Below are 22,543 nucleotides of genomic sequence, written 5' to 3'. Positions count from 1 at the left end.
ACTAGAGGCATTTCAAGGCCCCAAACCCATTCCAGCATAGTCCCCTCCCTCTCCATAAAAACAACCCAGCACACCTTCCTACTCCAAACTTCCCTCCCACTTGGCATGTCTGCAGAGACCCCACCTGGCCTAAACAGGTGTCAGCCTTTCTCCTTCACACCCATTCTCAGCAGCCTACCTGCTCTCCAGCACAAAGCCACTGGGGGCTCACCTCAGGAACTTCCACACTCCCACAGCCTCTGAGTCTGAGGTGAAGGAGATGGGAGACAGAGTGCTCTAGTGCAGAGGGGAGATGGGGCAGGCCCATCATGGATGATCAGGGATCCTCCCAGTGGCCAGAGAACATGCCTTGTCCCTGGCTCACCTCAGGTGAGCAGGCAGGGCCTCAGTGTGCATGTCAGTCAACAAGTATCAGCAAATTTAGAAGCTTATCAGAACCAAATCTGAACTCTCTGTGGCTTGGTGTTCCGGATCTGAAATGAAGATGCCATGCTCACCGCTCTGGGGGCTTGCTGACCAGACGCTTGACATGCTGAGCCTGATGCACCTCCAGGAAATGATTTTCCTGCTGTTTTAAAGGAACAGGGATTGTCAGTGTATGAAAGAATGTTCTTCATTCCACTAGGAAAAAGACAGCAGATTCAAACATATAGATACTGTGCTGCCTTGTGGGTGCTGTATTAGGCCGGTCTAACATGTGGAACTCATTGCCAGGGGACGTTGTAAAGCCTAAAACTATAACAGGGTTCAAAAAAGAACTAGATAAATTCATGGAGAATAGGTCCATCAATGGCTATTAGCCAGGATGGGAAGGGATGCAACCCCATGCTCTGGGTGCCCCTAAACCTCTGCTGCCAGACGCTGGGAATGGGCAACAGGGGATAGATCACTTAATGATTGTCTGTTCTGTTTATTCCCTCTGAAGCACCTGGCATTAGCCACTGTCAGAAGACAGGATCCTGGGCTAGATGGACCTTTGGTCTGACCCAGTATGGCCGCTCCTATTTTCTTATCTTAGTTATGAAGATACCTTACTGTGATGGGGGTACATCAGGCCTTTGCAGCCTCACTGCTCTGCAACACCCCACCACAAGAAACAGTTCTCTGAGAGAAAAAGAGCAGCCATTTGGGGGACCAGGGAGATCTGGCTCTGCAGCAGCCAGAATGGCTGGGGACCATCAGCCAACCAAGGAGCTGCCTACTGTCAGCAAGTCAGTTCCTTGCTGGAGCCAGACGAGTGAGGAGGGATGCTCTCTAGGCTGCAGCAAAAGGACCTGAGCCAGGCCAGGCAGGGCTCACTGCTGCCCACCAGTTATGACAGGAGTTCAGAAGGACCCTGGCAATTCAATTCCAGATGGGTCAGAAACTAGTTTGTTTGTAATTGGCCCTGATGAGCAAGGAACTGCTTCTATTTTGAGTTTGTTACCCCTCGGAAGGGGGTTTGGACTGTGTGAGGCTGGAGGACTGAGCCACAGAAGACCTGTAGAGGTAGGCTGACACCTGCAGGGGTGCTGGCAGCACCAGACTCAGCTGGCAATGGGGTGTTCAAGAGGTGAGTGCAACCCACCCCGCTTACACTGGCAGGCATAGGGAGAAGGGTGTGGCTAACAGGGGGCTAACCCTTAACAGCTGGTGGGAGGGCCTGGGGTCAGACAACCAGATTACTGAAGAGGCATACCTAGGTTGGATCAGGGGATTCCTTACAAAGAGCAGCAGGAAGATGCATGGTGAGGCTGACAGGACAACAAAGCTGGGGCTAGGGCTGGTTGTTTGGATGAAGCAGACTGGGATAGCAGAAGAGCTCCAGGAGTGGCAGAAGAACAAGGGCTGACTATAAACGTTTGTTATGGACTTTATTTTGGGGACTCTGAATCATTTTTGTTATTAAGGACCTTGAGGATTATTTGAACCTTTCCTGTTATTAATCCAGGACTGGGTGAAGGTGTTAGCCACAAAGGAGACTGGGTGGAGTTCTGAGGGGGCCAAGGGGGCAGAACATAAGGACCTTTCTAGAGCCCAGGCAGTTGGCATCTCCAGGCTGCCACCCAGCAGCAGCTGTAACCAGCTTGCACTCCATTTCCCATGACTTGCTGTGGACACAGACCATGGGACGTTCCTCCTCAAGGGTTTGATAGACAGCAGCCTCATGGCTCCTGATTGGCTCCCTGCCCTATGTAAACCCAAGGGCCATTCCAGGCAGCATCCAAGCAACAGTGTGGCTCTTGTGTAGTTGCCATGACTGTTTCCTGCATTCCTGGCTTTGGCCATGACTTGTTCTAGACTTTGCCTCCTGCATCAACCCTGGCTTGAAACCTGACTATGAACTTCTCTGCTACTGCCAGCTTCAGGTTTGTTCCTGCTGTGTCCCTTGGCCCTGACTGCCCTTGTTGGGATCCTGACACAGGGCACCTGCAAAGCAACCCCTGGCCATGATGGGGAGCCCAGTAAGCAGACACCCTACTATGGTGAGGAAGGGCCACACTGCAGTAGGAGTCCCTTGGGAAGGTGTGTCTCACACAGCTATGTTCCTCCTGCCTGCCCTTTAGTGAGGCTAATGGGTTTCCAGGCTCAGAGACAAAATGGAATGTGGTAGAAGGGGGGAGGGAAAGAAAACCCAGCACAAGCCTCTTGCTTTTATGATGGAGCCAGTCATTTTCCTCCTGTCAAAGCCCAGGGTAATATTCCCCTTGGCAAACAGCAGCCCTGCCTGTGTGGAGTGTCATTTTTGAGAGTCACAGCTGGAAGGTGGTGGACATGATGAAGGGTGACAGGAAACAACACAGGCACCCAAAGCCTTTCCCTGCTGTCTTGGGGCCTTGGAGGGGAGGAGAGAATGAAAGGGAAGGTATGTGGGAAGACCCAACATTCCTGTCAGCAGGAACATACAAGGAAGAAATAGCTGCCCCGTGCTGCTGCCCAGACACTGATTCACACTCCCACGCCACAGGGCACTGGGAGCAAGAGATAAAATGAGTGAGGAGCGAGAGGCATAGGAAATAGTGATGGGGAAATGAAAGACAAAGGCAGGAATAGCACAAAGAGACAAATGGCCATTCTCCTGGGGTGCTCATCCCATGTAGCTCCGGGTATGTCTACACTGCAATTATGGAACGCGGTATACCAGCCTGCCCAGCACCCTGGGCTACTTGAGTGGCTAGCCAGCACTGAAGTCTATCTTGGAGTCCATGGGGTCTTGCAGGGGGAGGTGCTCTGCCATGTTTTAAGTCAGGTGGGTGATTTGTAGAAATGTGCCAAGATCTCTGGTGTGAAATCAATTCTTGTTACTGGTTAAAGGTAACTGGCAGAGGTGCACCAGCACGAAGTCTATGCACTGGTTAAATCCTACTTAATCCCAGGGGTCAGGGAAGGAGTTTTCCCAGGGGGGCGGGGGAGAGCTTAATAAACTGGAAGCAGTTACCCAGGAATACTTACACTTGACACATCCATCTTTAAGTGAACCCTCAGTGCTTTCACAAACATCAGGGCAAAGCGGCCCAGTAGGAAAACCAGACAGAACAAGGAAGGCCAATAAAATATGATCTTCTCATAGTCTCCCATCACCTGGGTGGGGAAAGCCGAATGTACAAATGTCATAGAACTCCTGATGGTGGGATAAGTCCAAAGAGTAGGGCGGGGAGAGTGACGTACAGACACTCAAGAGCAATGTGCAGCCAGACATCAGGGTGCCCCCTTAAAGAGGAACATGTCCCCCTGTGGCGTGACTTCTATCTCCCCCTGCCTCGTGGTCTGTGTGACTGTGGAGTCGCATTCCACAAGCTGTGGCTCATCACCATCTTTGGTATACAAAACCACCACCGCCCAACCAGAGCAAGATGTCAGCAGGCCTGTCTGTCTCCCTGCTTCTCTCTCTCTCTCTCTCTCTCTCACATTTGTACTGCACTCATCACCATGGGACATGAGTGCTCAGCACACCAACAATGTGTAGACTTTTCCCCAGTCAGAGCTCTGATGGTTCCCTCTGCATCCCATGATGGTGTTTACTGCTGGGTGGAGACAAGAACACTAAAGGCCAGATTTGGATGCTAGGTGCTTTTGAAAATGCCACTCTCTGTCTTTTCTGGCATCTAAATACCTGTAAAAAATCTGGCCATAAGACCCAGATCCAGCAGCGCACTTAGGCACATATCAATTCGCATTGATCTGAATGGGCTTATGTATGTGCTTAAGTGCCTTGCCGGATCAGGACCTAAGTTGCTGCTGCTCCCTCTGCACCTGTAGGGTTTGCTGTGACAGGACAAGGGAAGAGGGAGAATGGGGAGCAAGGGTCACTTGTCTAAAAAATGGGGCACAATTCCTGACAATGCAGGTAACTAGCCATTGGCACAGAATCCCAAGGGACACAGTGGAATCTCCATCACTTGATGTCTTTAAATCAAGACCGCCAGTCTCTTTCTACAGCGTCTGCTTGAGTTCAACCATACGTTCTGAGTTTGATACAGGAATTCTCAAGTAAAAGTCTCTGAGCTGGGCTATACAAGAGGTCAGATTAGCTGATCATAACTGCCGCTTCTAGTCTTAAAAGCTACGAAACCTTGACATACAACGTCAATTTTAGCTGGCAGCACAGCACACGTTGTCTTGTTTGGGAGAAGAGGGGAATTGGAACTGTTATTGTAGCCTTTCCTGTTTGTTTTAGTGTAAATATATTTATTTGTAAATCCCGGTCTGCTTGCAGTCAGCCCAGTACCATGTCTCTGGACAGAGATGAGACTGAGGACGCTGTTGTGAAGGGGATTCTCTATTGAATCTACTGGACAGTCAGACTTTGTAGTTCCCGAGCTCCCAGGTATCTAACCCAACTAGTGAAGCCTCACCTCACCACCGAGGGCCTCCCCAGATCCTAGGCTGGACTAGTCAGGGACAGGGCACTGGCCCTCAGAAGGAAATCCTTGTATGTCATGCTGGACCTGGGCTTTCAGCTGTCAGTGCCGTGGTTTCTGTGTCTTGCAGATGCACTCTACTCTCAGCCCCAGAAGGCAGGGCAGCCTGTCCCCTGTGCGAAGCACTCAAGGAAGTGAGGCTCCATCACAGACACCAACCGTTTGATGCTGCACAACTACTTATTTCTTAACCTACATAGTGGGCAGAATTTGGGGAAAGCAAATGCCTATCTCTACAAAGTTGTGATGCTTTCTGTCCGGCTCTGCGCTCAGTTCAAAATACTAGGGCTGTCTCTCAGCCATTTTCCAGCTCTGCCAGGCTGTCTCACCACCTTACCCAATCACAGCAGGCAGACCAGATGGGAAGCGTGCTCAGGCCCGAGTTTAAACCCTTCAAGCCAGGTTCTCAACTTGAGACCCCTAGTTCCAGGCACATACAATGTGCCCACCTTGACCCCAATCCTGCAATTGGATCCATGCTAGCAAACCCTTTACATGGGTGAAGAGCCCCACTGAAGTCAATGAGGCTCCATGTGGATCAGGCCCAAGGGTGGGAGCACTCATTTCTTTGGGGAATCAAAGTCCTGGCATGCACACCATGTATTTTTGGATGTGGGGGGATAATCTGACCTCTGACAGTCCAAGAGCCTGTGTAGATGAGCTGAGAGGTGAAAACATTATCTACTATCTGTTCTTATCAGTTTAAAATCTGATTTGCACATGCAGTCACGGGACTAGGTGTGCAAATTAGGTGAGCAATTACATGCTCATTTTTGTGCATGGCTCTAGGGTTCTTCCTCTTCCTCCGTCCAGAAGCTCTCGGCATAAGGGCTTTCTCAGTTGGGGACCCCATCTGTGGCATTTACTCCTCTCGGTGGCCCCTCCAAACTCCAGGCTAGGCATCTTCTGGGAAGGATGTTGAACATATTTATTTTCCTTAGCAGTGGATTGAATTTTCGGTTAGATTATTTGGCTTTCTGGTTAAATCTCTGTTGCTAAAGTGCCCCAGGTGGCATCATAAACATTGGCAACATATAAAATAGTCATCATCAGACAAAAATAGAAACTTACTCGTCCATGTGGGCACTGCACAATGTTTGTGATCGTGATTACGAACCTGGAAAACACACAGGTGTTACTGGACTCCTACTGCAGTAGTTACAACACACACAATCTCATGGTGCACAGCCTGGCCTCTGTCACAGGATCCCCAGCCCTCATCTTGTAATCAGACACATGCAGAACCCTCTGCACCCCTTTGGAGAGAGTGGGGCCGTGCATTCAGATTGCAGGATCAGGGCCCAAGGCATTTTGAGATACTTGCATAAAATTACCTTCAGGGTTTTTTAATGCATTTATGAAATAATTTCTATTCTTCAAGTGAACCTGACAAACGGTAACGTCTGGAAACGGCAGATGCTGCCCACATCAGGTAGGCTGGCCTTGCAGTGGGTGGAGTAATTTCCAGCTTGGGTAGACATACATGTGCTAGTTTTGAGCTAGCACACGAAAAATAACAGTGTAGCCACAGCGGTGCAGGTGGTGGCACAGACTAGCTGCCCAAATAGGTACCATGGATCTTGGATGGGATTGTAGTTGGGTGGTTAGCCCACCATGCTGCTGCTGCTATCTCTAGGAGGCTCATGCTGTCAGAGCTAGAGAGTATGTACATGAGCTGGAAATTACACCTTCAGCTGCAGTGTAGACATACCCATAGACCAAGCTGACTCCAACCCTCCCTGCCCAGCAATGACACCACAAAAGTGAGTGTCCCTTTACCCAAAGCACTGGGGTGTGTGTGTGTGTGTGTGTGTGTGTGTGTGTGTGTGTGTGTGTGTGTAAATGTAATACTCCTGAAAAGTGCCAGAGCAAGGACCCTTGAGACTGAAATCCTTTGTTTATCCACCAAATGGCTTCCCCACTCTGCCCTGCCAATAAGTCTCAGCCCTGCTCTAAAGGGGGCACCCCAGGGATGGGAGGGGAGAGTTCAGTCTCTAAGGCCTATTCAGTTCAACTCATGCCGCTCTGCAGTGGCCCCCGTCTCCAGTACTGCCATGCTACCCCATGCTACTCTCCAGTACCCTCTCCCCCTCCCCAGGCTGCTCTCCAGTGTCCCCGGCACACTGCTCTCCGGTATAAAAATACACAGAACACATACTCTAAACCAGGGGCAGGCAACCCTTTTGGCCTGAGGGCCACATTGGGTTTCCGAAATTGTATGGAGAGCCGGTTAGGGGAGGCTCTGTCTCCGCAAACAGCCAGCCATAGCCCAGCCCCCCCCCCCTATCCGCCCCCCCCCCCTTCTTCCCCCCCCCTGACCGCCCCCCCGGGACTCCTGCCCCATCCAATTCCCAGTTCCCTGTCCCCTGACAGCCCACCCGGGACCTCTGCCCAATCCACGCCCCCCTGCTCCCTGTCTCCTGACCGCCCCTGGAACCCCTGCCCCTGACTGCCCCCCGCCGCCCCATCCAACCCCCCCTCCTTCCTGACTGACCCCCCGGAACCCCTGCCCCCATTCAACCCCTCTGTTCTCCGCCCTCTAACCGTCCAGACCTCTATTCATACCCCCGCCCCCTGATCACCACCACCCTGATCTCCCCTGCCCTCTATCCAACGCCCCCTGCTCCCTTACCACACTGCCTGGAACACTGGTGGCTGGCGGCGCTGGAGCCGCGCTGCCCGGCTGGACCCAGCCACCCCACCTCGCAGCACAGAGCACCGGGTCAGGCCAGGCTTTGCAGCTGCGCTGCCCAGCAAGAGCTCGCAGCCCCGCCGCCCAGAGCATTGCGCTGGCGGTGCAGTGAGCTGAGGCTGCGGGGGAGGGGGAACATCAGGGGAGGAGGGGCCAGGGGTTAGCCTCCTGGGCCAGGAGCTCAGGAGCCGGACAGGACGGTCCTGCAGGCTGGTTGCGGCCCGCGGGCCGTAGTTTGCTCACCTCTGCTCTAAACTGTGCTGTGGGTGGAGAAAAGCTGTGAGTGGCCCAAACAGGGCTCAGTTCTGCCAGGTTCTTAGCACTGTGGCCTTGGCCCAGCAAAGCACTTAAGCACAAGGAGTCACTGTTCAGTGCTTTGCAGGATTAAGCCCAGCCAGCCAGGGGCTGGATCTCAGGGTAACACAACTTACCAAGTGAAAGTGTAGAAGAACCCCAGGACAGACCCTGTGATCTGGAATTCCGTCGCGAGGCAGGCGAAGAAAGGGAAATATGAGAGGCCCACTTCAGTGCCTCCTATGAGAAGCACAATGGCTGGAGAGAAAGCAAAGGATGCCAGGCTGTTATTGTTAGTTCTGAAATCCTTGTCTAACTGTGAACTACCGTCGGTCAATATCTGCTCAGCCCCAGTCTCCTCTCACTGGTTAGTGACAGAGTGGGGAAAGCGGATGCATTCCGGGGGGGGGTCTGTGGAGTTACACCTGTGTTCTAATGAGGCCCCTGTGACCACAATCAAGGTCCTGGTCTCCTCTTGCGGCTGAACGAGCTGCAGCTCTGCACCGGCACAGGGCACCTTCTCGCTGTCAAGGACTCCTTGAAGCTAAGTGGCCTTCCGATGGAGCAGGAAGGTGACAAAAATACAGGAAATCCTGACAGAATGAGAAATCCTTCAATATCTTCTAGTTTCCTTCAAAGACCAAACTAATTCAAAACCTACTCAGCTTACCCCTTACCTGACATTAGCAAGTACAGCGCCTTTGGCGATACTTGAGGTACATCTACTGGTGACCAATGGAAGCAGTTACACATGAGGTGTAAAGGGGCTAGAGAATACCTAATAAGGGAGGAGTGTGTCACAGAGTAGTGCACATTGCACTAACTCGACAGGCAGTGCGGGTCTGAGTCTCCATGGCCTTGTGGCTCGTGTCACCATGCACAGTGAGGTTACAGGACTGTGAATGGTAGTACTTTACACCCACTTTGAACTCGCTTGGCACCAGCTTCAACGACGACACAGGGTGCCTGGCAGCGGAGAATCAGGCCATGAGTGTGCAAAATGAGTATAACTTATAAGACAAGGGGGAGGGCGGGGCAACACAGCAGAAAAAGCAGCTAAGAGCAGGCCTCCAAAGACTTGTCCACACTAGAGTAAAAGGTGTATTTATTAAATGTGCATGGTAACACCTTTCCAAACCCTTGAGTAGACAGGGCAAATTGTATTTGAACCCGTTAGCTGGATGTGCAGTAACCTCGGCTGCCCCCTAAGATTCCCCTTGACTAGTCAACATATGTTAAGGTACACCCTGTCTGCACTATGGCTTTGGCCTATGTGTGTTAAAATGTATTCACTAACACACCTTTTATCCAGGTCCTAACTTACAATCCCCTTTTAGCTGCTTTCCAGTTATGCTTCCCCTTCTGCCTCTTCAGCATATAGGTTACATGGGTTTTGCACAACTGCTGAGGGCCGATCTGGTGTAGGTTCATTGCTTTGATATAAGTCCATTAATGCTGACACATTTGTACCTCTTAAGTAACTAACCCACCACATAAGTCACCACTGAAATTGGTCTTTTGTTTCCCTGTCTATAATAGTCCCTAGGCGTGTCGCCTATCTATGCCGGGACACATGTACCAGAGTAACAACACCTCTGCAAACCCCAGTGCAGATGCAATATGCCGGTGCATTATGGGGCTTGCAGTGTAAGGCTTGCGATCCCATGCTGACGCCAGCCTGCATTTACAATGGTGCAGTACACCTACACTGGGATTTACACTGGTGTAGCTACAGCTGTGCATGTGTCCTTAGGTCCTGAGACAGAGGATCAGACTCTGATCTCAGTTACACCAGTTTAAATCCAGAGTAACTCCACTATCTTAACTGGAGTTACTCAGTTTGCAAACGGCAGAGGCCACTGGAGTTGGGGACAAGAATGATCTTCTTTGGCCAAGTGACCACAGCTATATTAAATCTCTAATATGAGATGTGTCCCAAAGGCAGCCTGTCTTTGCCATGGTGATGGGGTAAGGATGGGGGTGCAGGGAAAAGGCCACAGCCACCCCAAGCTACCAGGTCTTCTTGATGCTCAGATCCAGAGAACCCTAATGCTTCCCGGATCTAGGCCCTTACCTCATTCCCAGGCTTGACCAAGGCCCCGTGCCCAGCAGCATTATTGCATGAGGAAGCCACCAGGCCTCACACAAGTGCCCAGGCTGCCATGCAAAGTTAACCCCTTCCCCGGGTTTAAGGTTGCTCCAAATGCCAGACTGAAGAGCTAGAGAAGGAAAAGATGGACGAATACCCCCCTCTCTAGCGTGGTTTGTGTGATCTGCACCATACCTTGGGCCCACTGGGGCACTCGTAGTGGCAGGTAACCTTCCGAAAACAGGAACATAACTTTATTGGCTGTAGCTCCAAATGCAAAACCAAATGACCATCGGTTGCTGAATGTCCCAACAAAATCCAAGGGTCTGTGAACAAAGAGCAATTCCTGCTGCTGAATCCAAGGTTCCCACTCTGCTCTGCTCCTCAGACTTGATTTAACTGCAAATGCCACCAGTCACTCTTCTGATCCTCTTTCCCTTTCTTGTCTTTCTAAAGGGTGTGTTCTGGCTCAGCCAGAAGTGATGAACCTGATACAGGAATCACTGGGTGACGTTCCATGGCCTGGGTCATACAGGAGGTCAGACTAGCTGATCCTAATAGCCCTTTCTGATCTATGAATCTATTACTCTGTTTCCCTTCATGAAGTGAAAAAGCCTTGGTTGGGATGATTTAGTTGGTGTTGGTCCTGCTTTGAGCAGGGGGTTGGACTAGATGACCTCCTGAGGTCTCTTCCAACCCTGATATTCTATGATTCTATGATTCTAAGTGGTGTTGTGACAGCTTTGTCTCTGTCAAGGTCTGTGCTAGCCTTTGGAAGTTCTGTGGCTCCTCCATCAACCTCTTTAATAAAGCTCCAGCTATCTCCCTGATCTATGACGCCCTCTTCCTGAAAACTCTTCCTTTTGGCTCTGAAAATCAGAGCCAAATTTCCACTGACGCCCTATTGGGCTGACCCTGCCATCGCCATTGACCTTGGAGACAGTAGGACTCTGTCAAACGTGCCGTGATTAGCATCAGTGTCCCTTACTGCTGGAGATGGGTAGGCCCTCGCGGCCAGCATGGGGCTGTGCACGGCAAAGACTACCAGGGAATCCTGACCCCTAGACAAACCTTGGCTGCCGGTGGGTGCTGAGCACCCACTAATTTTTTTCTGTGGGTGCTCCAGCCCTGCGCGTATGGCTGAGCATATGGGGCAGTGAGAGGAAAAGCACTCACTACACTACATCCTGGGGCCTTGCTGCTCTTCTCTGCCATGCTCTGGACACCTGTACATACTTTGAACCCCAAAAGACTTAACAGGTTGCCTTTTGTTCCTTTTTTCTGTGTATCAACATCACGCCCAAGGTGTCATGCTGCTCTGGGCAGCAGTAACCAGCTCTTGGCAGACAGCTGCACCTTTCTATGGGATAATTCAAACATTTCAGTGGGTCCTTTGGCATCCTTGAGCCAAATGGGAAAACACGGGAGTTGGCTGGGCCTAGCGGAAGCTCACTTCATAGTAACAAATGGCCGGGCCTTCTAGTAAGGAGGCTCCCATGTGTGTAGAAGTTCAGTGCTTCACACCTTCCCCTTTACAGAGTGTTCACAGCCATATGCACTGCTGGCTGGCTGCCCCAAGTTTTCTCCTTAACTGGGTGCTGCTGTATATTCCAGATACAGCCATCAGCCCCTTCATGGAGTAGATTTCTGCAGACTGTATCCCTTTCCACACATTCTGAATTAAGGGGACTATGGAGACCAGTTAGCTAATAAGACACCAAGGGGACGGAAGCAGTTTGTGGGGAACATGTGCTTATCAAAACACCCAGTGCAGCTGTTAGCAAATCCCTTCCTGCAGAGAGGTTTATGAGGACCCACAGGGAGGCTGTGTCTAGCACTGCGTGGCTGCTCAGAGACAGGACTGGACACCAGAAGTCCCTCCCTCATTTTCCACAGGGGCCCTGAGCTCCAGTAGGGTGAGCTTTCTGCGGCAGTAGAAGGGATTTCAGCCTTTCCAGAAATGCCCCAGTGACTAGCGGAGACAGCCAGGCACGTGGGAGTGCGTTCCACTCTCTCCACAGGCCAGGGGCATTGGGCCTGCTTCAGAGACAATGGGCCTGAGTCTCCTCTCAGGTACCCTGGATAAATCAGGTGTGACGGCACAGAGATGGATTGAGTGGCCCTGGGGTAAATCAGGTGTCAGTGAAAGGGGGATCGAGCCCATCATGTAGTTGATATTTCTGGGGCAGATGGATATATACAGAGTGTCTGAATTACTGGTTGAAGCAGCCTTCTTGTTTCTGGTGAAACCCAGCAGCGAGAGCTGGACACGGTAAGGGCCTGCAGATGCATTTCCTCTCCAGACTCAGCTTCCTGAATTAAAAGATCATCATCTCACTCTCCTCCCACCTCTCCAGAGCACAGCAGCCTGCTATAAGAGGTAAGGGGAGCATAGGGCAGCCATGCCTTTGGGAATGGCCGGGACCAATAGTAACAAGTTATGCTCAGACTCACATCACAATTCCAAAGCGGCCATTGAGGAGGTGCAATTTTCCATCTATCTTACTCCTGCTCGCTCTTCTTTCAAGGAAGGACAGCACCAAAATGATGGCAAACTATAAGGAAAGGAGAATAACTCTGAGATGGGAGTGTATGAGCCACTGAACACAGACTACTAGGACCATAGAGATGGGGAAGATGCACTAAATCCTAGACTCTATGACCCTGGCAATGCAGAACAGCGCCCCTTCCTGAGGCCACATGCTCTCGGGTGTTATGCTGATACGATCACACATTGCTAGGCCTCCAGGTTTCCTTGGTTTCCCTTTCCCACTTCGGAGCATGCCTTTCCCGCACCACTATGTGATCTTTTCTCCCACTTGGGCTGACGACAATCTGACTTTGACTTCTCACCCCAGCCTCTCCCTCGTGGGGTGATTCTTCTACCCAACTACGTGCTCCTTAAGAGAATCCCATCCAGCCCTCGGTGTAAGGAAAAGGGCCATGGTACAGGGGACCAAATCCAAAGGTGAGTGTAAATGACTGTGATTAAGCCCTCTTAGGGCTGGTCTACACTGGGGGGCGGGGAGGTGTCGATGTAAGATATGCAACTTCAGCTACGGGAACAGCATAGCTGAAGTCGACGTATCTTATTTCGACTTACCTCGGGTCCTCACGGCGCGGGATCGACGGCCGCAGCTCCCCCATCGACTCCGCTACCGCCGCTCACCCTGGTGGAGTTCCAGAGTCGACGGGAGCACATTCGGGGATCGATATATCGCGTCTAGACGAGACGCGATATATTGATCCCCGATAGATCGATTACTACCTGTCAATTCGGCGGGTAGTCTGGACGTACCCTTAGTGTGTAAGTTATTGACAGTCACACTTTTGCTCAGCCTGAGCATCTCATTCTGGAACCCCGCCACAAAAACCAGACCCTCAGACTCAACTCACAATTGGGCCTAAGGTGTGGTGTGAGTATGAAAAGCAGAGATCCTTTGGGTTCCACAGAGCTCCAGAGAAACCTGCCCACCCAGAATGACTGCAAACATGACTGAATCCGTTCCCCAGGCAATAAGCCTAATAAGCTAACTCTATGAAAGGAAACAGGTTCAGTAAATCCCCCCAGAGCCCACACACAGGTTGGGTGTACACATAAGGTCTTAGAGTATATTTAAAATCAATATGAGGGAACACTGAAATTTGGCACATGCATGTTTGTAGATATTAGGATGGCTTGTTTCCCGTATAAAATTGGTGTGAGCATTTTTCAGTTTCCTGCCAACATTTTGCAGTGTTTCAGTGTCTGATGCTATTATGGCTTGTTTCTGAATTGAGAGCTGTGATTGCAGCAAGGAATCGATCCGTTATTGCACATAATCAAGATACATTTCATAGAATATCAGGGTTGGAAGGGACCTCAGGAGGTCATCTAGTCCAACCCCCTGCCCAAAGCAGGACCAATTCCCAGACAGATTTTTACCCCAGTTCCCTAAATGGCCCCCTCAAGGATTGAGCTCACATCCCTGGGTTTAGGAGGCCAATGCTCAAACCACTGAGCTATCCCTCCCCCCTAACAGTACTTCTGCTGAGCATGGCAGCTCCAGGCTGCTGGTGACTTGGTTTACTTACCGATGGAATAAGGGAGTAATGCAGAACCAGGTCCATGTCTACTGAACTCTCACAAGTGACATTTGTCTGCCAGCCCCTGGAGACACGTGAGCAGATAATAAACACATTAGTTTAGCCTACTTTCCTGCAGTATGGTCTCTGAATAGCAGACCTTTGATTGTGAGTGTGTAGAAATAACTCAATGCACTCATGCAAGAAAGTCCAAACTTTTTGGGTTGTTCTTATGGTTCCGATACGAACACAGCTATGAGATAGCCAGCTGGAAGATAATTCTGGATTCTGACATGCAAAGAGGCACCCCACACTCCCTGGTTTGCTTCAGAGTTCCCATATTCAGTACTGGCAAAATCAATACCTTTTCCATTTGGTATAGGGTTTGCTAAGTCCATGGGTAAGTCTTCTCCTGTCAGGCTCATCAGCATGGGACTAGCAGTCCATAGGTAAGGTTGAGTTCCGTTTTGCACTTAAAGTATGGATTCCCCCTCTTTGTTTTGTATGAAAAATCTAGTATGTCCTCCCGTCTACATATGGTCCATTAGCTGTGTGTCTACTGCCATTTTAAGTATCTTTGATATGACAGTAGATATTGGCCTGTTACGTCCTAAAACCTAATGCCCAAATTGTCAAACTTTGGATCCTAAGGGTAGGCTCCTAAATCTACAGTGAGGCATACAAATAAAAGTGGCCTGATATTCAAAGGTGCAGAGCACCTGCAGCTCCCATGGACTTCTATAGGAGTTGGGCAAGCACCGCCTAATTTAGAATACCACCTTCATTTAGGTGGTTAAATACGGATTTAGGTGCCTACTGCTAGGCACCCAAGTTTGAAATGTTGAGGTCAGTTTGCCTAGATCCCTTCTCCAAATTTGAAATAGAATAGACTAGATGGCCAGGAGCTATGTACAGCTCCATGCTTCTTTGTTTATCAGTATCATTTTAACCATTGATTTTTAACATTCTTCTGAAGCCACACTATTTTTAACAATGATTTTTTCTGCCCAGGTGATTCCTTAGGACTATTCTCACACCTCTTTGGGAGTCTTGTCTGACTCCAGTAATGTATGTAGTATTGTGCCTTTGCCTTCCTGACAGCAGAGTTGCACCAGTTTGATTTCTTTGCATGTTCCTACCCCATTTAACTGTGCAGCTCCCCTGAGATCCAGTCGCAAGCCCCGTCAGGCTGTGGGGATCCACATACAGAAGGCATCCTCCAGACATGGTTCTCCATCTGCCTGTGTAGAAGTGGGGCTGGGCTGCCTCCATGGTGTTGCACTCCCTTATAGGGTGGAGATCAGTGGCTGGGAGGAGCAGGACAATGGTGAGAAGAGGTGGGCCTAGGAAGATCCACATAAGAATGGCCATACTGGATCATCCCAAAGGTCCATCTAGTCCAGTATCCTGTCTTGTGACAGTGCCCAATGCCAGATGCTTCAGAGAGAATGAACAGAACACAGCAATTATCAAGTGATCTATCCTCTATCATCCAGTCCCAGTTTCTGGCAGTCAGAGGCTTAGGGATACCCAGAGCATGGGGTTACGTCCCTAATCATCTTGGCTAATAGCCATTGATGGACCTATCCTCCATGAACTTATCTCATTCTTTTTTGAACCCCATTATATTTTTGGCCTTCACAACATCCCTTGGCAACAAGTTCCACAGGTTGACTCCTTTTGTTTGTTTTAAACCTGCTGTCTATTAATTTCATTGGGTGATCCCTGGTTCTTGTGGCATGTGAAGGGGTAAATAACACTTCCCTATTCACTTTCTCCACACCAGTCACAATTTTATAGATGTCTATCTGTAGTGGGGCGGCTGCCCCACACCTGGAAAACAGGGTTAAGACAGCCAAGCTAGGCTGATTGGAGTAGCAGCCACAGCTGTGGCCAGCTCAATTAGGGCCCAGCTGGCCCTGATAAGAGGGCTCTGGGCCAGAAGCTGGAAGACTCTCTCTCCAGCCTTGGAGGGAGAAGGACCGGGCTGCCTGGGAGCTCAGGGTACAGGGAACGGAGCAGGGCTGGGGAAAGGCGAGAGGTGCTGGGGAGCTCTGCCCTGGCAACTCCCCAGGCTGCGGGCCTGGTTAAAGGCCAAAACAGGTACTGGGGTTGCAGAGGCAGCAGCCCAGAGATAGGCAGAGGCAACTGGTCTGAACCCCTTGCTAATGATGAGTGGCCATGACAGACTGCAGTTTGCCCCAGAGAAAGGGGGCTAGATGATGATTGGGAGTAGCCACTAAGGCAAGGTGGGTGAAAGGGTTAGGGATTCCCCTGGGAGGAGAGACCCAGAGTGTGGGGGTACTGCTGTGGCAGAACCCTGAGGAAAAGGGCACCGGAGTCTGGGAGGGACACAGGGGCCAGCGGCAGGCGAGACATCAGCCGGCAGAGGGCGCTCCAGAGCTGGAAAAGATCTAATTCCCAGGACAACCAGCAGGAGGTGCTACACCGGTGAGTCGTCGCGTCAGTACACTATCATATCCCACTTTAGTCTTCTCTTTTCCAAGCTGAAAAGTTCCAGTCTTTTTAATCTCTCCTCATATGGAAGCTGTTCCATGCCTCCTAATAATTTTTGTTGCTCTTCTCTGTACTTTTTCCAAGTCTAATATATCTTTTTGGCGATGGCAAGACCAGCGCTACATACAGTATTCAAGATGTGGGTGTACTATGGATTTATATAGTGGCATTATGATATTTACTGTCTTATTATCTATCCCTTTCCTAATAGTTCCTAATATTCTGTTTGCTTTTGTGACTGCCACTGTACATTGAGTGGATGTTTTCAGAGAACTATCCACAGTGACTTCAAGATCTTACTTGAGTGGTAACAGCTAATTTAGATCCCATCATTTTGTATGTATAGTTACTTGGGATTATGTTTTTCAATATGCATAACTTTGCATTCATCAACATTGAATTTCATCTGCCATTTTGTTGCCCAGTCACCCAGTTTTGTGAAATCCCTTTGTAATTCTTCGTAGACTGCTTTGGACTTAATTATCTTGAATAATTTTGTATGGTCTGCAAACTGCTACCTCGCTGTTTACCCCTTTTTCCAGATCATTTATGACTATATTGAACAGCACTGGTCCCAGTACAGATACCTGTGGACCCTGCTATTTACTTCTCTCCACTGTGAAATCTGATAATTTATTCCTACCCTTTGTTTCCTATCTTTTAACCAGTTATTGATCCATGAGAGGACCTTCCCTCTTATCCCATGACAGCTTACTTATCCCATGACAGCTTAAGACCCTTTGGTGAGGGACCTTGTCAAAGGCTTTCTGAAAATCTAAGTACACTATATCCCCTGGATCACCCTTGTCCACATGCTTGTTGACCCCCCTCAAAGAATTCTAATAGATTGGTGAGGCATGATTTCCCTTTACAAAAGCCGTCTTGATTCTTCCCCAACAAATAGTGTTCGTCTATGTGTCTGATAATTCTGTTCTTCACTATAATTTCAACCAATTTGCCTGGTACTGAAGTTAGGCTTACCGGCCTGTAATTGCCAAGATCGCCTGTGGAGCCTTTTTTAAAAATTGGTGTTACATTAGCTATAGTCACATTAGCATCAGACCTGCATCAGCCCCTGGGGAATCTGCAGCTAAGTTAACACAGTCTGACCCATCCTGCATTTTCTAGAGTGCCAGCTCTCTTTCTACTGCATAGCTCCCACTTATCTCTTTGGTGCCAAAGGAGTGGGCCTGGAGAAGTGAGCACTGCATGCGACCCAACACATGCGGTTGCACACAACCACTGGAGTTCAGATGTGCGCTAGACAGCGATTGAGCAGACACAATGCCAAAAATAGACACCAGGAAATGTTTGCAATTCACGGTCCCTGCAAATGTGAGGCAGATGTTGGCTCTAATGCATCTCAGGACAAAACCGTTTTCATCAACATACAGCAGAGTGACTGTCTTCTGTGTCATTGCAGCGAGGCCTGGCACACACACAGCTGCTGGAATATGGAGGATTCACACTGACATCGAGGATGCTTAGCTGATTTATTCAGCTGAGGAGCTGGCCCAATGGGCCACATTTTCTTTCAATTGGACTGGTATAGCTTCCTTTGAAGACAATGGCTTTCACCCCAGTATAACTGAAAACCGAATTTGTACCAGTATTTTATATCTGCATAGCACTTTCCATGCTGATAGGTCCCGAAGCACCTCACAAGCTACATATACAGTATGCACCACCAATGAAATGCAGCCAGATGCAGTTAGAGAAATGTCTATCAGAGAAGGTCTAGACAGTATTTGGTCCTGCCATGAGGGCAGGGGACTGGACTCGATGACCTCGCAAGGTCCCTTCCAGTCCTAGAATCTATGAATCTCTGAGAGGTTGAGAGCAGCAGCTAACTGTCCCCACACAGTGTAGCCTACTTCCCATCAGAATGGGATCTGATTCTGATCCCACTCACTCCAGACAAGAATCAGAAGTCATGGAGATACACGAGTGTAAACCGGGGTGAGCTCAGAATCAGACTTCAGGACGATGACATTTTGGGCAAGGACCCTGGGAAAAGCCTCTGCACTTACAAAAGGAGTTTGGACCACTAAGGCCCCTTTCCTATAGAAATCTTGAGGCAGTGTGCTCATTTGCATGGCAGTACCCAGAATGCTCCTCAGGTTCACAGCTCTCACAGGTAAGCTGGTATCTGAGCTGTGGAAACAAACTCACCTGCTAAGCTATGCTCATGGAGGGCTGGACTCTTTAGCCTTGTTATATTGACTTTCCAAGTGAGAACTGGGGACAGCCTTATCTCCAGAGCCTCCAGAAATGTAGGGAGTTTGAATCCCGGTGAAGGGGGATTTCTGGTTCTGTGCTGGACAGGTGGGTTAGAAATCTAGCATTGTCTTCACAAAATACTGCGCTTATACTATACACAGGAGTCCACTGTAGAATATCGTATCTCCTTGATTAAACAACAGATGGAAAACTTCCCCCTCTAGTTAAACATCAGCACAGTGCAATCAAGAGAGAGGCAAAGGTCCTGCTTGGGGAGTCCTAATCTTAATCCAACTCTGCTCAGTGGGACCTGGCACTTTGTATTTGCTCACGACTGGCCTTTACATCAACACTTCCTTCTAGTTTGCACCTTCGCCTGTCTGGCTTTATAGTCACCGGTAGAAAGAGTAATATTGACCTTCTAAATCCCTAAGCACCTGTCCCTGTGGGACAGGTTAGCCGGGGGACCTAGTACATCATTCTACTCTTAGGGAGATAGGGCACTGAGACTATGTTGGAAAAGAGTATAGGTTGGCAAATGAAGAGAATGTCCTTTGATTTCTTCCATCATGCAAAGAGCTTGTAATATTCCTATATGTGCTTTGTTCTGTTGATTAGGACTGTTATTGAGACCGTAATGTATAGTATGTACCGGATGCTCCTTTAACTTATAGATTCTAAGGCCAGAAAGAGCTGTTATGTCCATCTATTCTCAGTTCCCAGAAAATTATACTCTGTGGTTCCTGCAAGAAGTCCATGACTTATGGTGCAGCTAGATATGAACATGTTTTATGAAAATGGGATGGGTGTTCAAGAATTTCATGTATGGTCTGTTCTAGGACAGTAGCAATTACTTTGCTGTGTAGTCATTTTTCACTGTTTTTATAGCACTATGGGATAATTTTCGTGCATGACTATTTGCCAGTTTATTATCTGATGTACTGATTTTGTACAACTTTAACAATTATTGCAAACTCAAGGCAAATACAAACTACCAATAACTGTAGCACATTTACTGGAAAAAATACACCGAAGAAAGAATGGATCTCTATAGATTGTGATGGTATCAGTTAGACCAGGGCTCTCAAGTGGAGAAATGATTAACAGGCCCCTGCCTGCACCCATGTGGGAGGGATTTGGCTGAGAGTGCATTTTGCTGCAGAACCCAGATACAGTACACTGCTTCCTGCTGTAACGGAGCCAGTCCCAGGGAGTGTTTTACGTCCTTTGTTGACACTGGCAGGCACAGGGCACATCAGGAGTGACTCATGGAAGCCAATGGGTAAAAGCAGTGTGAACTCAGAATTGGGCCCACTGCTGTGTATCTCATTTTGCTCCTTGCTGTAGTTGTGGTTTATTTTCTTTTAGTTCCTCATTAATGGAGCCTCAGGACCGCAGTAGCCGGTGACTCAGATTGGAAAAGAGACTCGATTCTGCAGACCACAGTCACACCTCTCGTTTGCATGAAGTGTTGAAAGTACCGCATCAAATCTGCCCTTGTGGACCCAGGAGCTGGGCAACTGCACTTTAACCCCCTCAAAGCCAAGCCCATCCTCCCAACTTTACTGCTTGCACTTACCATGCCTCTGCAGAGAGCATCTTGGCTGTGCAGCAGAGAGCGCCACGAGGCGCTAATGCACTATGCTGCTGCTGGGTGCAGACGTGAGCAATAACTCAGATCTCAGAACACAGCTGGCACTTGGGGGGGCACTCTTCCTGGTTGCTGTGCTGCAATCCTCTCAGCCTGCATTGGGCACACTGGGCGCCTTGCTTCACTACTCCTCCCCACCTCCGCTCAGCAGGAAAGCAAACATCCTGTCAGACACTGACTCCAGGGTAACTCTAAAGGAAAGGCAGTGACCTCTTCCTGATTTACTGGCCAGTAAGTTTGTTGCTTTCGCCCAGCTGTTACGGAAGCAGAGACCGATTGGTTAGTTTTTGCCAGGCTTCTCACTGGGAAATGAATCCAGTTTTAATTATGCTCTCTGTGCCCATCCTTATAAAAATGCCTGTGCGTGTTACATGAATTCAGGACCTTTAAAAGTGAGATTGGAAATCCTTATAAGCCAGGAAACCCAGTATCCAGCGGTTGAGCACCTTGGAGGTGTATGCATTTGGATATGGTTTGACAAGCTCTGGACTAGGCTTCCGAGGCAGGTTGTGGAAACCCCATGATTGGAGGTTTTTAAAAACACATTGGACAAACATGTCAGGGGTGGCCTAGGCTTATTGGATCCTGCCACCGTGCAGAGGGCTGGACTTAATTACTCATCAAAGTCCTTTCCAGCCTGACATTTCTATGATTCTGTGATTGCATCTTCTTTGCAAAATCTGACACTGTCACTTACCCAGTTCTTTTTAATGCTCAATAAACACCACGAGCATTTTCGGTTTCCTCATCCTCTGAAAAAAGGGGGATGAGTAGATTCTGCGCCTGGCCTGGTAATTTTTCATCAGTTTTGCAAGCCTGCATTGAATGATCACATAACGCTAGGCAATGTAACATACTAAGTGGCATATATTTACTTTCCACTACCACTAGCAGTGGAGGTGTTTCAGCATGGCCACCAGGATGTGAACATAGGACACCAGAACTAGGAAGAGAGGGACCATCAATATGAAAACACCCCCCACGAGCATCAGGGTTTTGTGCCTGGAGGTGTCCTCACATGACAGCCAGCGGCGGCACCAGCGCTCCAAGTGCGTGCCTGGGGCGGCAAGCTGTGGGAGTTGCCGTGCTGGTCCCTGCAAGGGCGGCAGTCAGGCAGCCTTCGGCGGCATGCCTGCAGGAGGTCCACCAGTCCCACGGATTAGGCGGCAATTCGACGGCAGGTATGCCGGAGCCGCGGGACCGGTGGACCTCCCGCAGGCATGCCGCCGAAGGCAGCCTGCCTGCCGTGCTTGGGGCGGCAAAAAAGCTAGAGCCGCCCTTGATGACAGCTTACCCAGAGATGGGGTTTCACAGAAGAAATGGTTGATGACGGAGATATTGGCTAGTGTCATTCAGTTGTGCAATCCAAGCGGCGGCTGGCCAAAAGTGCTCACTTGTGTAGCTGGGAGCAGCTTCCACGCTAGAGGCTGTGTGTGAACAGCCCAGGAGTGGGGGTTCTCACAGCAAAGCAGGGTAAGGCTGCTCCCAGAGTTGAGGATTGGATATCACTTGTCAAATTTCAGCTCTATGTAAACTGAAAAACGTAGTCGTTTGTTCAGTCTTAAGGGCCTAAACCACAACGGGAATGCAGTAGGAGTTGGATTAACTGTCTTTGGGGGATGTTTTAGTTCCTAAGGGCAGATGTTGTCGTTCAATATAACAAGGTGGGGAAGTATGGCTGGCTTACTTCCAAAGGAGGAAATCTTGATAGACCAGCCCTTCCAAAAGAGAATACTCAACACTATTAGTCCTGTTTCATCAGCCCTTATAGCAACAGATCCTAATAAGCTACCAGCGATGGGGTGTGCCTACTCAGCGACACTATCTATTTCCTAGTCTCATCAGACTTGGCACGGTAGGGAGGTAAGCCTGAGGTTTTAATATTGTTCAACAGACCTTCCTGATTTCCCTGTCTTATGTAGCACTAGTCTGCCATTGCCACAGAAGTGTCTGTATTTAAACACTGTCTCCCAAAATAAATACTACACCATTCAGACAAAGACTAGGGCTCTTATAATATGTCAAAAACCAGAGTAAGTGATCTCCTTTTTTTTTATGCCTCTTGGAGCAAATGGAGGTACAACTACATCTCCCTCCTCACCACTGACCCATAA

The 22,543-nt window shown here is 49.4% G+C and overlaps 1 protein-coding gene across 3 annotated transcripts in view; it reads right to left on the bottom strand.

The window, feature by feature from the left end:
* Window positions 1–20,614, bottom strand: part of LOC117879135 (stimulated by retinoic acid gene 6 protein-like) — a 36,923-nt gene extending 16,309 nt beyond the window's left edge. For 2 of the 3 annotated variants that reach the window (XM_034774104.1, XM_034774105.1), the window contains exons 1-8: window positions 20,358–20,614; window positions 14,051–14,126; window positions 12,431–12,531; window positions 10,172–10,302; window positions 8,025–8,145; window positions 5,973–6,018; window positions 3,433–3,561; window positions 498–568 (exon numbers count right to left, since the gene is read on the bottom strand). In XM_034774104.1, coding sequence (XP_034629995.1) covers window positions 498–568; window positions 3,433–3,561; window positions 5,973–6,018; window positions 8,025–8,145; window positions 10,172–10,302; window positions 12,431–12,531; window positions 14,051–14,126; window positions 20,358–20,377 — 695 coding nt within the window. In that variant the 5' untranslated portion in view covers window positions 20,378–20,614. Of the gene's footprint in view, window positions 1–497; window positions 569–3,432; window positions 3,562–5,972; window positions 6,019–8,024; window positions 8,146–10,171; window positions 10,303–12,430; window positions 12,532–14,050; window positions 14,127–20,357 lie in introns of those variants that run through there. The other variant, XM_034774106.1, reaches the window with a different exon arrangement.
* Window positions 20,615–22,543: the final 1,929 nt, after the last annotated feature.

This window comes from Trachemys scripta, chromosome 6 (genome assembly GCF_013100865.1).
Source record: "Trachemys scripta elegans isolate TJP31775 chromosome 6, CAS_Tse_1.0, whole genome shotgun sequence".
Lineage (NCBI taxonomy): Eukaryota > Metazoa > Chordata > Testudines > Emydidae > Trachemys > Trachemys scripta.
This window is presented reverse-complemented; position numbering and strand designations above follow the sequence as displayed.